The 12731-nt window shown below is 44.0% G+C and overlaps 1 protein-coding gene across 1 annotated transcript in view; it reads right to left on the bottom strand.

The window, feature by feature from the left end:
* Positions 1 to 12731, bottom strand: part of SLIT3 (slit guidance ligand 3) — an 892819-nt gene that overhangs the window by 215550 nt on the left and 664538 nt on the right. Inside the window, exons 10-11 of the mRNA XM_069199342.1 lie at positions 11256 to 11327; positions 6584 to 6655 (exon numbers count right to left, since the gene is read on the bottom strand). Of these exons, the coding sequence (XP_069055443.1) occupies positions 6584 to 6655; positions 11256 to 11327 (144 nt within the window). The remainder of the gene's footprint in view (positions 1 to 6583; positions 6656 to 11255; positions 11328 to 12731) is intronic.

Genomic DNA, 12731 nt, shown 5'->3' with positions numbered 1-12731 from the left:
TGTAAATTTCTAACTGGAACTTTCTTGCCACACAAACTGAAAATAAAAAGTAAAACAGTTAAAATAAGCGAGCCGATTCAAAGCGCCACTGTGAGCATAAAGGACAGAGACAAAAGGAAAAAGAAGTTCTCTCGTAGTCAACATTATTGGCAGTAGTGCAATTATCCATGTAACAGGCTCGATGGCCAAGGTGGTAACAAAACTGCCCTAAGGAGGGACAAACCAAAAGCAGTTACCAACGAAAATAAAGGATTTTTGAAAAGCAAGCCCATGAATGAGTGATAGTGATGGGTGTGAGGTTGGTGTAGTTGAAAACCCAGATACATACCAACACGTCAGAAGTGCAGCGCTTGCTCGCTGCTATGCTCACCCTTAAAAGCCAGAAAAGAGGCTGCAGGCAAGGGGGGGGGGGGGTTGCTTATCTTGAGGACTGTGTATCTTGAAATGATTTGGGGCTGATTTAGAGTTTGGTGGACAGGGTACTCTGTTGCAACTTCAAAGGAGTACGCAGTCTGCCAGACTCTCTGTCCATCCGCCTTATTTAGAGACTGTTGCACCGTAAGCTTTCCATTGGTGGAGCTCCCATAGGCTCTGTTGATGGGAAGCTTAATTTGACGGTTCCAAAGAATAGGGACCGTTTGAGTAAACCCATCACAGTACCCTCTCTATTTACAGCAGACTGTGTGATGTTGTTTTTTTCTGTCTGTTATCACCAGGAAAAGGCTGGCACTGAGGGACAGAAAAAAAGATCAAATGACCGGCATTCCCTATGAAACATGTCCACGAGTGTGGGGGTGATTAGTTTTCTGTCTTTAACAAACAAACTCCTGCTTTGTGAGTTTGTTTCTCATAAACTAAAAAAGTTAAACCTTTGGTGAAAAGCCATTAAAACTGACAACAGCAATCCACCAAACTTTTTGTACCTTGAAGGAAACCACTATGATGGCAGTTCCTTTTAAGGTTCGGTAATGACTCTGGGGTCAGAGGCCGTCTCTAAATTTGACAAATGGAGTGCTGTCAGGATGGTGAACTTTTTGCCCTTTACTATCCTGATGAATCCTGCTCCATCCATCAAATACTAAATCAGATCCATGATCTGCTATCAGAAACAAATGTTTAGTGATTGGGGTTGGTAAGACATGTGGTACCAATAGAAAGACTACATTACTGGGCAGTTGGCACACCTATTTACGACTGGAGTGGTCGACTGTGCCACTCAATATTGCACATGAAGGTCCTCTTGACACAGAAACTGTGCTGGCAATCATCAGTCTCAATGCATTGTTGATGTAGGAGATGAGTATCAATAAATAATTCTGGCACATCACCCCTTGTGGCAAATAGTACAAATATCACAAACTACTATAGGAAAGTTCAAGTAGAGTCTGACAACCCCAAGAATCAGTGATAACAAAGAAACCTGCACGCACACACACACATAATCATTCATGCCCATGCAACCACACACATATGCACATAAAGATACACGCAAATGCACGGATACACAAACACACACAGTCAGTCTTTCACATACAAAAACACACATATATGTATGGACACACACACTCGCCATTGACTCTGTCCCTGAAAAAAATAGAGCATGTTTCATTTTATTGTCTTTTCAGTTTCTGTTATAGTAACAATCATAAATTTAAAAATCTATTTTGCCATTGCAGCCTGCTACACCAGTGAAATGGCCCCAAACGCAAGTGAGCTGTATCCCTCCCTGGTCTATCACATCGCGTAAAGTGCTTCCAGACTGTCTGGAGTAGGTCTCCTGACCATTCACTGAGTCGAAGCAAATGTGCAGAAAAAGTCAATAGCTTCCTGATGGAGCCTGGCCTCTTGAACACTCAGGGCAGCGAGAGTGATGCTAATCTCAGCCAGCCTGATGCTATTGAAGACAGATGTTTCATAAACTCATGCATAAGTTCTTTAACAGCGTGTGGTGGTTCAGCAAACACATCCTCCTTTAGCAACACTCATTACAACCATGCTGCACAGTCTCATTAGGCTATCTTTGATGGATATTTGTAATGTGCGGCTCATGCAAGCAGCCATTCTCAGACTATCTGGGACAACGCTTAGCAAAGAGACTGGTGTTTCTGGTCCTGGAATCCCCCCCCCAAGCCATCATCTCGGGCCCTCCCTCAGTGGTGAAGGTTCAACACTGCTGCATTCTCCACATATACCATTTTGGATCATTCCCACAGATCGTCTGTAAGAACTGAGGTTGCTTTTGGAATGAGAAGCAATGCCAATATCTTGCTGGACGTTAAAACATATTTTCCGCTCTTGCATATTCAGTGTTGGTGAGTGAGGGGGGGGGGTTATGTGCTTTAGTTCTTGGATGACTCCATCCTCTGGGGAGATATGAAAGCCCTGGGTTAGGTGTGTCCTACAAGAGTGCTCTGTTTGGGAGAGACACTAGGTGTCTGTCCTTGGAACTGAGACACTCCACTTGTTCACTGAGAACAACCTCCACATGCTGTTATTTGGGAGATTTTACCCCAGTGCCTCATTTACCTGCCTGGGTACTTTCTTCGTTAGGTGGATGACATGTTCAGTTTCCAAACCCAGAAACCCTTAGCTGTTTACATGCTGACAGCTGCAGCTGGGGAACTAGACAGAGACCACCAACTAATTTCATTGAGGTCATGCAAAAGATGCAAACGTTCAATCACCACTAAATTGAGCTGAACTACAACTGGTAATCTCGAGTCAAAGGTCGCTCTCATTTACCAGCAAATCAGGGCCGCTGACAGAACCCCCAGCACTAGCTTTGCTGAAGTCCTGTAAGACTGTAAGAGTGAGATACTTAGCTAATGGCAACCAGTACTAGTTCTAATTAAATGCTGCAATTTATGAAACAGGCTTTTGGGTGGGCAGGCCCACTGTAGTACTGCACATCGTCCTGCTAAGAATTCCTACCCTTAACAAGAGATTTCCCTTATTACATCCCACACTTAACAAGGGGTTTCCCTGCTTACATACTATCACTAGGTCACCCCAAGAGCCTGGCCCTCCTACAGGGTAGATCTTGATTTCTACTCCAGCTCTGAGCACATGTTGTTCCATGAGCCTGATTTTCATTCATGTAGCTGTCGTAAGACACCTGCATCTTACAGCAACAAAAGCATGAATGGACTGATGCAACACAATCCCCAGTAACTATAGGGTTTTCGTGGTAAAAGGAAAACAACTGACTTTGTCATTATCACAGCCACTTTAAGTGGGTCTGGCCTAGAGAAGAAAAAAAACATAATTAGAGACACAAACCAGGGACTGATCCATATTTTACAGTTTTTACTGTTTTCTGTAATAGCATTCTTTGAAAAATGGCCAACCAATAGGAGAAGAGGTACTTGGGATCAAAGAGGCATGTATGGTAATAAAATGTATCGCAGGAGTACATAACGAATAACTACTCTGAAGAATGCTTCTCCTGTGGCTTCCATTACCACCTTTACACAACCTAGGAGATAGGCCGAATGCTTATGCCTGTGCATGACTCTGTACATTCACTGTCACGGTTTTATCACTTCGGAGACCCAAACCATATCAAAGAACAGAAACTAGCTTCAAGTTAATCATGCGCAGAGAAGCTTTAATTTTTGCTGCAACGGGTGGTGTAGTGCAAGCAGGAGATCTATGTCAGAGAAGCAAATAGTAAGGTTTGAAAGAGAAAAGGCTGCGTAGTGACTCTTGGAGGTTATATACTCCAGAAGATTGTAATCACCTAATCAAGGCCACAGAAAACCACCAATGAACAGTCATGAACAATATTAGGGGGTTTGAGTTGCAGGGATTGGTTTAGAACTCAGTGACGAAGCCTCTCAGGAGGTGCAACGAAATCTGAAGGAGGCGCTGTGAAGTGTGTGGAAGGCCCCCCCTCAGACGCTTCAGGGAGAAGATCACAGGTGGCTCAGAGGGGCTCCAAATCACGAGTCTACTAGGGGGGGAATGTTGGGCCCTTTTTATGCCTCTGAAGCCTCCTTCACGCACTGTCGTTCAAACCACTCAATCGAGCTTTAATGATTGTTATTTTTCAGTTTTTTTGTAAGGTTCACATTTGTTTTAGAGCTGGCACCCATAATCATTACCCTAAGAGAACAGTGTGTGTCAGTTGCTGGGTAGAAGTCAGAGGATGAAGTTCTGTTCTGCCCAAGGTCGGAGTCTGACCTTTGGCGCACTCAAGTGTTTGGGAATGGCTCGAGGACATGCTGAGGGTGTTTCTTTGCGAATGGAATGACTGCATTCATTCAGATGACTGGATCACGATTTTAAAGAAAGGAGGTTGTATGGGAGGATTTGTCACAATAAAAGCGGTCGCAAACTGCAAACATCTCGTTCATTCCGTGTCCAATGTGAAGAGTATGTGAGCGTAGCACTTTTACATGGCCCGGCCCGGAAGTGGAAAATCTGAGAAAACATCAGCAGATCGTAAAAATGCTCGACGCCATGTGGAGATCTGTGCTGGAGGACTTGGAAATAGTCCCCCTTTTCCATGCGGGTGGAACACATTTAAAGACACTTTGGTCTCAAACGAGAACGTCTGTTATTGAACCAGTAAAACTGTTTTCAGCACAGCCTCGCGGTAATAGGCTAGCTGTCACAGGGGACTGGCCCAGGGACACAAGTCCATCACTATCGAGGCCAGATTGCCTCTTCGACTGCAGCTCTGCGCGGGGCGAATAACTGCGCGCCATTACTGTCTAATGGAGGCTCGTTGGCTTCTCTGAAAACACGTTGGGCTGAATCCACTTTTTTCTCCCAGGAGATGTGAATGCACATTATTAAAAGAGCACAGCGCTTGGCACTCTGGACACTGGTTGGCCGCATCAGGAGAGGTGCCAAGGATTGAATGAACACAGCTACGGAGCTGTCCACTTGCCTGGCAACTCACCACACATAAAACGAGGAACAAAACGCTCACAAATTGAGCAGAAAAAAAGCCGCGGGGCAGCGACTGAAGTTCAAATGGCGGATGGCTATTTCTCTTGGAAAGCAGAGCAGTTCGGATGTTTTAATTAGCAGTCTCATCTTGCTGCATGTTCTTGAAAATCTGACTCCAAGAATCCAGTCTTTCACTGTTTTATATTTCATACGACTAATTAATTCCGTAAAGGGAATCTCAATTTCAAAATAGACTTCCCCGACACTAGCAGGTCTTTACTTTCCCTTAAAAGCAAGATGGATGTCTGTAAATGACAGTAGGAGTAGCAGCGCTCCCAGCATGCTTGCCCATGGCCTCTTCGGGAGGACTTTATGTCTTTAGATGGTGATGTCCCAGAGTGCAAACCCCTTTCTGATTCTCAAAATGCAATTCGCTTTTTTAATGTATGCAAAGAGCTGTTCATTTTCAGAAATTATGCTCACTTTGGGAGAGGGAGCTCTGGTAAGCCAATGGCTAAGTGCATTTAATGTGATTAACAGCACTACATAGGAAGAAAGATAATGTTTCTACCAAAATATTGTGCGGAACACACACAGCAAATCTCCTTGTGTACCTAAACCGTTCCTTTTGTGCCTAAGAAGAGCTTGTTGTATAGCAGCGCCTAATATGTGGGCAGTGTGCCACACAAAGGGCCACCGGGTCGGTGGCATGAATTTGGGTAAAGGAACTCTGATTGTTTGAGCCTCGCATTTTTAGTTCACTAAAAATGCAGACTCGAGTTCTTGAGTTTCAAAATATGCGAGGGTTCCTGAAGGCTCCAACATTATCCACGATAATTGTGTGTTTCAGGAATTATGGATAAAAAAATGAAAACAGAAAGAAGAAACAAAGACAGCAGAGAAAAATATTGAAAGTGAGGACACAGGATTGGAATGTGAAGTACGGATGGAAACTGAGATGAAAGGATGAAAGAAGTAAGTTCAGAGGAGGGCAGAAGAAATGAAGTGAAATATCAGAGTGCGCATAGTCAAAAAAATAGGAGAATAAAAAGGGGAAATACAAATTGGAAAGAGGCAAGTAAGTCTAAGTGAAGTGAAGGAAGAGGTGAATATGTCAATGACGGAGAGATGAAATAAAAAAAAATAAAAAAAAGGGTAGAAGGTTTGGAGGAAAAACTGAGTAACAGACGTATCAAATGAGTGGGCACAGGAACGGTAGAGGAGGAGATTTGGGACGCCAGACACAGGAGGAGTGGGCGAGCAATGGAAGCAGGAATACAAAGGCCACACAGAAGCTAGGGCGACGGGCGGTTCTCATAGAAATGGAGAATGGAGTGAGGGTCACAAGAAAGGACACTTAGAAGATGGTGGGGTGACCAAAAGGAAGCGAGGGAAGGAGGGCCAGAAAGCTAGAAAGGAATGAACTGAGGGTAGAAAACAAGTCAGGGAGGATGATGGGGCAAAAAACAAAAAAAGAAAGAAGTGGCAAAGAGTACGTATACAAAGTGAAGTAAGGAAATTAGACATCAATGGATGGATTCAGTGGGTACACGGATGGGATGGATGGATGGATTGATGGATGGATGGATGGATTGGGTGGGTGGATAGATGGATGGATTGAAAGAAGTGGAGTAGGAAGAAAGACAATTTGACTTATTAAACACTGCAATGCACATTCTCTACTTACAGCGAGGTAAGAGATTTCAGGCCCTGGAACGCATCTGGGGCAATTTCAGACACCTGGTTCTTGCTTATATCTCTATGTTTTGGAAACAAGAAAACAGTATTGGTAAAATTGATAACCGAGACACTATCACCAGCATTAAACAGATCTGATTTTTAAAGTATGCTTGATCTGACAATGGTATCTTGACCTTGAATTATCAAGGGTTAAGGGTTTAGTAATGAAACACGATATTAGCCCATTGAAGTCACTTGTGTTGCACTGGCTTCCCAGTGGTGAAACAAAGTGAAGAATTGAGGCCAAGGCCCATACCACCAACAGGGTGCACCGCCCCGTCTACCTCAAGGCACACTTTTAACGTGGTGCGTGCCCGGGTGCAAACCGGGAAAAGTGTTCTATTACACTGCATGTGGCGTCCCAGTGCCGGCAGGAACTCGTGGACACATTAGTGAAAGCGGACCGGCTATTTGAAGACGTCAATCTGCTGTTTTCTGAGCATTTTCGGTGAATTGTTTAATGTTTTTATGATGTATTATATTATAAGACACTGTAAATCATTATTCTCGAATTTTCTCAGCAAAATGCCCAACATTCCATTAAAACTGCACTGGATTTTGTGCAGACGATGCAAATAAATCATGTTAACAAAATGTTATTAACTAAGTACATTTCTCCAAACCTTTACTATCTACTTAAACAACAACTTTGATCTACATGAATAACATGGTATCCCCCAAACGCGGCCCGGGGTACAACTCTGAAAAATACCTAGCAAAATCCACGCTCAGTAAGGAGAGGGAACGTGCACAGCCGTGCACCAGCACACGTACTAACACATCGAGAAACGTGGCAGTGCTGATCTGAAGCACGTTTGGTTCTTGGGCAGGTAGGGCCTTGGAAACTTAGTTTTTTTGTGCACGAATCTGCACAGGAGCAGCCCTGACGTTCGCACAGGGATCTCCTTTCCATACTGGTCCGGATCAGGACCAGGGCAGCGCTTCTTATCCCTGCTCTGATGTTGCTGTTACAGAAGAGGCTGCCAGGAGACCAGGACGAATCTCTTCCTCTGTACCTAGCTCAGTGCCCTCGCTTCCTTGAACAGGCTTCTCGTCTTCGGAGTCACCTATGTGTTTGCTTATATATATATATATATATGTGTGTGTGTGTGTGTGTGTGTATGTATATACACACACACACACAGATGACTACAGACCTAGCTTTGCGGCAGAAGGGCAAAAAGAGAGTGCCTTGAAACTGCTTTATAATGTGACAGGCTCCCTAACAAGATTCCTAATTAAATGGCGCGAACAGTCTTAGTCACATCTCTATTAACGCAATTAAGCCTTATAAAAGCACTGGAGCCAGGCGGCTGCAGGCAACAGAGGTGTTTTATTGTGCAAATGTTCTCATGTACTTTCCCTTTCGGATTGGAATCACCTATCCGTGGCAGTAATGAGGTTAAAATGGTGGAACTGTACAGCTGACTGGTTGCTCACGAATCCGAAGAAGGCGCAGTAACACAGTGAGCAGGGAGCTCCATGGCATGGGAATCCAGGTGAAGCCAGAGATGCTGAAAGCGGGTTGAATCCACAAATAGATGATGATTTCCATTGCCTTCCATTTTACAGGTGTGACCTGCTTTGGTACGAAGCGAGGTGAGAAACAGCAACAAATCACCAGCGCTTGCTTCCAGATGAAACTTTAGGGCAGGAGAAAAGTGGTCGATGTTTCGTCTTTTATTCAGCTTCACATATCTATTTCTATAGAAGTGTATGCTCTTAGGAGCCCTCCACTGCCGCTGCCAAATGTTGGGCTTGCCCATAACCAAGCCTGCCTGATTCTGATTCCACTTCATGTTTCTTCCTTCCACTGCCCTAAACTTCCTGCCTCTTTACCCCAGTCATGCAGGTTCTCTTGAATACCTACTTTCTCCCTTTGCTTTTCTTTCTTTCCCTTCCTGATTTCCCCTTTTAACGCTGTTTCTCTTTAGCTATTGGTCAATGTATAAAGAATGGAGAGTAAGTACCGGCCCTCAAGACAGTTGCATCCCACCTGCGACCACCAGTGCAAATTGGGCAATTGTTCCTTTCACAGGATGCAACATTTTGTTGATACTTTCAATTGTTAACATCTCTTTCTGGGAAATACCTGTGCCTCTGAAGGTGGCCTAGGTAAGGCATGTAAGGACTCTTGAAAGTCTTCATTTTATAGTTAGCTAGTTTTACATAGGTTTTTCAATGTGATGCCCCATTTATTGTTTTCATTCTGATAGGTGGTTCCCTGGTGGAGGTAAGCTTGTTAGTCTTCCTTGTCGAATTATTGTGATACCTTAGTTTATTTGATGAACTTTCATAAGGCATCTTTGCTCGCCTATGTTACTAGATCAGCTCACGTTGCCAAGGCAACATTTTTGCAGGACGAAGTTTTGTTTAACAAATGATTGCGTTCCCTGGTCTGCAGCCGTGGTGTTTTGATTGATCCAATTGGAATAAAAGCAATGAAAACAATGACTTGTAAAAGGAAAGCTAAGGATTGTTAGTGTGGTGTCGACCCAGTGACTACGCCTTCGGCTCACTACTCCTAAGTCAATAAACTCTGTAATGTAATTTGTGTTGGGTTTCTGGTGAAAGCTGCATTTGATACAGTGACTGCGCAGAGGCGACCACCGATAGTCACTTGCAAAGTAAACCTCAAAATGAGAAATGACATTGAAAAAATAAGCAATTAAAAATACTATTCTCCGTGGGAGGAACATGATCACAATCAAACGGTAAATACATGAAAAAGCACTTAAAGCACCTTTTAGAGTAGGGCAGATATGGGGCATCTGCTGAACAGCAACCATTGCCCTAACTTCCATATTGACAAAACATTGGTGTGTATGCATCCTCCAAGGTCCAATTCAAGCCCAAAAAGAGAGCTATAAAAGAGAAGTTTTAATATTTGCTCACTGGTACTTGCTACGCCAGGTTGTTGTTAGCTGCACCATTGTATTGATTATCGAGTTGTGGAAAATAAAGCTGTATTTGTAGTACAATCTACCTGTGTACTGTGAGAATTCTACTTTTCTACATCTGCCCCGCACAAGTTATCATATTGTATTTGGTTCAACACAGTGCAGTTTGATGTTACCATGGGGTATGTATCTTCACCATGAGAAACGCCCTGCTAGTCTGAGAGCAGTGGAGCTAAATAAAGTTTATTGCAGTGATGCAGGCAGGTGCTGTCCCTCAACCTGCATCGCGTCCACCCCTAAACCTGTGTCGCCCATGAACATTACTTCCGGGCAGGTGCAGCCCGTCCTTAAGAGTGGAGGATTCTCACCCCCCCCCACACTCACCTTTTTGCAGACTTAAAGGATGTCTCACAAGCTCAGCCAAGTCAGCCTGAATGACACTATCTATGTTCAGGTCAAGCAGCCAAGCACTTTACATGGGCTACATGTGCAGGTACCTGGCTGCCTCAGCTGAACTTTGCCTGAAAAAGGATTTCATAGCCCTGTGGGAGTGACATTCTTAGCTCTGCAAAGTGTCTTGAGGTCTCCCTTCATGACCAGGGGTCACGTCACAGATAGACTCAACCCTCAGTGCTTCAGTTTTAAGCCCTGAAGTGCCCAGGGCTGAGTGTCAATCAGTGACACCTCATCACAGAGTGGGGTCAGCAGTTTCACTGACCTCATCCCACCCTGTAATGAGTAAGGGACTGCGGACTACTCTCATTGACTGACCCATAGTAAGGTCTGTAGCAAGCAGTCCAAATTCTCCACGAACTTCAGAGGCTTCCCAACTGCCAGCCTAGATCACCACTTCAGCCCAGTAAGTTTGTCTTTTTTAATGTTTAGTGCATGTGTGTGTACGCATGAGTGTACGTGAATATGTGCATGTGCTGTGAATGGGTGTGTTTGTATGTGCCTGTAAATGGTGGGTTTATGTGTGCATGCTTGTGAATATATGCCTGTGAGTGAGTCTTCAAGTAGATGGGTGAGTGTGAGTAATTATTTGTGTGCATGTTTGGCCTGCCTGCCTCCAGCCTGCTCTAATTATTGGCCACCACTGCTTTGGTGGCCCAGTAAACCCCACTCCATGTTGGCCAATCCACTCTAGTGCCAGCCAACATTCTTATTCTGAGCCTGGGTCTGATCCATGCTGTGTTAGTCTGAAGTCGCTTGGCATCCCTTTGCCTTCTTGATCTGGGGTGTGTAGGATGCATGGAACATGTTCACAATGCCTGGCTGCACAGAGGGGCCATAGAAAGATACTTAGCACATGACAGTAAGGAAGAAGAAGGCGTAGGTGGAAAGGTGGCTTTAAGCTTTAGTGAGGCCCATTATTTAGTGTGTGAAATTTGTTAGAATGTGGCAACTGAAGAATATGTCTTTTTTTTTCCTGGTACCCAACTATGGGAGGTCATTGCATCACCACATTCTGCCACAGATCACTTATGATTCTGGGTTTCAAGCATGCTTGAAGATTGTTGACTATTCCTGATGAAGCACAGGAATGGGAAGATTTGAAATAGTGAAAAAATGAAGGGTTAAAGTGCCTTTGAATCACAATTGTAGAAATGTGTGCAAGAGGCCTCACTGTCAACGCTACATGTGTTCCTAACACTCTCTCACAAAAACCACAAGCTTCAAGCAAAGCCACAGTATGAATCACTGTCCGTCAATACTTACATCCTTTTTAACTTCTTGTACTGGGAAAAAGCTCCTGCCGGGATGCTTTTGATAGAGTTCTGTTCCAAGCGGCTGAAAGCAAACAACCAGAATAGAACCATCACCAACAATGACAGCAGGGTCAGCCATTTTTAAACAGGTCTTGCATGCTTGGAACCTGCTTTCTTGCTGAGCACACATTACAGCTGAACAAATGTCTGTCTAGCAGCCAAATTACACTTCAATCTAAGTGATGAATCATAGCATTACCAAGGAGCACAAGGGAACATAATTTTGCATTGAATAGCGCTTCTGGGAAATACTCGGTGCTGGGGAGGTAATGCACTTGCCTTCTCATTCGCCCCAGCTAGGGCACATTATATCATATACCTTGCAGAGGACAGCGGAGTTATGGAAAAAAATCACTTTGCTAAGAATTAGGCAGTCTGTGCAGCAACATTAAGAGAGCAATTTCATAAATACCAGTGCTTTATGTGCAAAAGAGTTATTGCATTTTGGCGCGGCCCACCTCTGGCATAATAATAACGTCAATAAACACAGAATATATGGAATTATTTGAGGCGAAGTAAGAAGCTGACGCAGGTACACCAGATGGCCCCAGTTTAAATGGGTTGAGAACCTAAATCTACAGCACCGTGGAGCCTGAGCTGCTATCCTTTAATGGTCTTTGTGAACAAAATCCTCTAGCCTATGAAAAGTGGTGTCTAGGAGCCAGCAGCCTACTATTCTTATGAATGGGAGAGAATGTGTCAAGAGGAGAACGGTGGAGGAGTACCACCAATAAATGAAATATCTTTGGTCCCTGAACTGTGCATTCTGGTGCCTAACCCCAACCACAAATAAATAGTCAGACAGTCCTGGTGGGCGGGTCTAGTAAAGTATTACAAAGGTCGGTTGGTCTGTACAGCTCTAAAATTATAGTTGGATGAAAAGAGCGAGCATGTTGAGTGGTACACCCCCAAACATCTCTCTCTGCACCCTCTGTGTTCTAAAACACTGCAAACCAAAAGCCGGGAGCAAATGTGTATTTCTGATTCGTGCAATAATTTTTAATTCTCCCTGGGTTTTCCAACAGTATTTCCACTGTTTTTTACTCAGAAGAACTTAAGCTGGGAGAAATAACTTGACTCAAAGCTTAGCAGCTTGGAATGAGGTAGAATGATATACCTGGTTGGCCCTCTTTCTAAGCAGCAGAAATGTAGAATGGGAAAGTGAAACATCATTGGAGTGAATGACAACGTGAGGTTTTGGTATTACTCGTGGAGATCTACCTCTTGGAAACATCACAGGTCTCAGAATGAATCCCAGAAATGTTTGAATTTACCGTTGTGGAAAAGCAGAAATAAATCTCAAGCAGCACAGTTGGATGGGCAATAACACTGAGTATCCGTGTCCGACGAAGATTATGCCCCCTTCCCCAGCTCCATTTTGCATAACTGAAACCTTTTCTGCTGGCTAAGATGAAAAGGGATGTCC

The sequence above is a fragment of the Pleurodeles waltl genome, chromosome 7 (assembly GCF_031143425.1).
Source record: "Pleurodeles waltl isolate 20211129_DDA chromosome 7, aPleWal1.hap1.20221129, whole genome shotgun sequence".
Taxonomy (NCBI): domain Eukaryota; kingdom Metazoa; phylum Chordata; class Amphibia; order Caudata; family Salamandridae; genus Pleurodeles; species Pleurodeles waltl.
The sequence above is the reverse complement of the archived record's forward strand: the minus strand, read 5'-3'. Positions and strand labels throughout refer to the sequence as shown.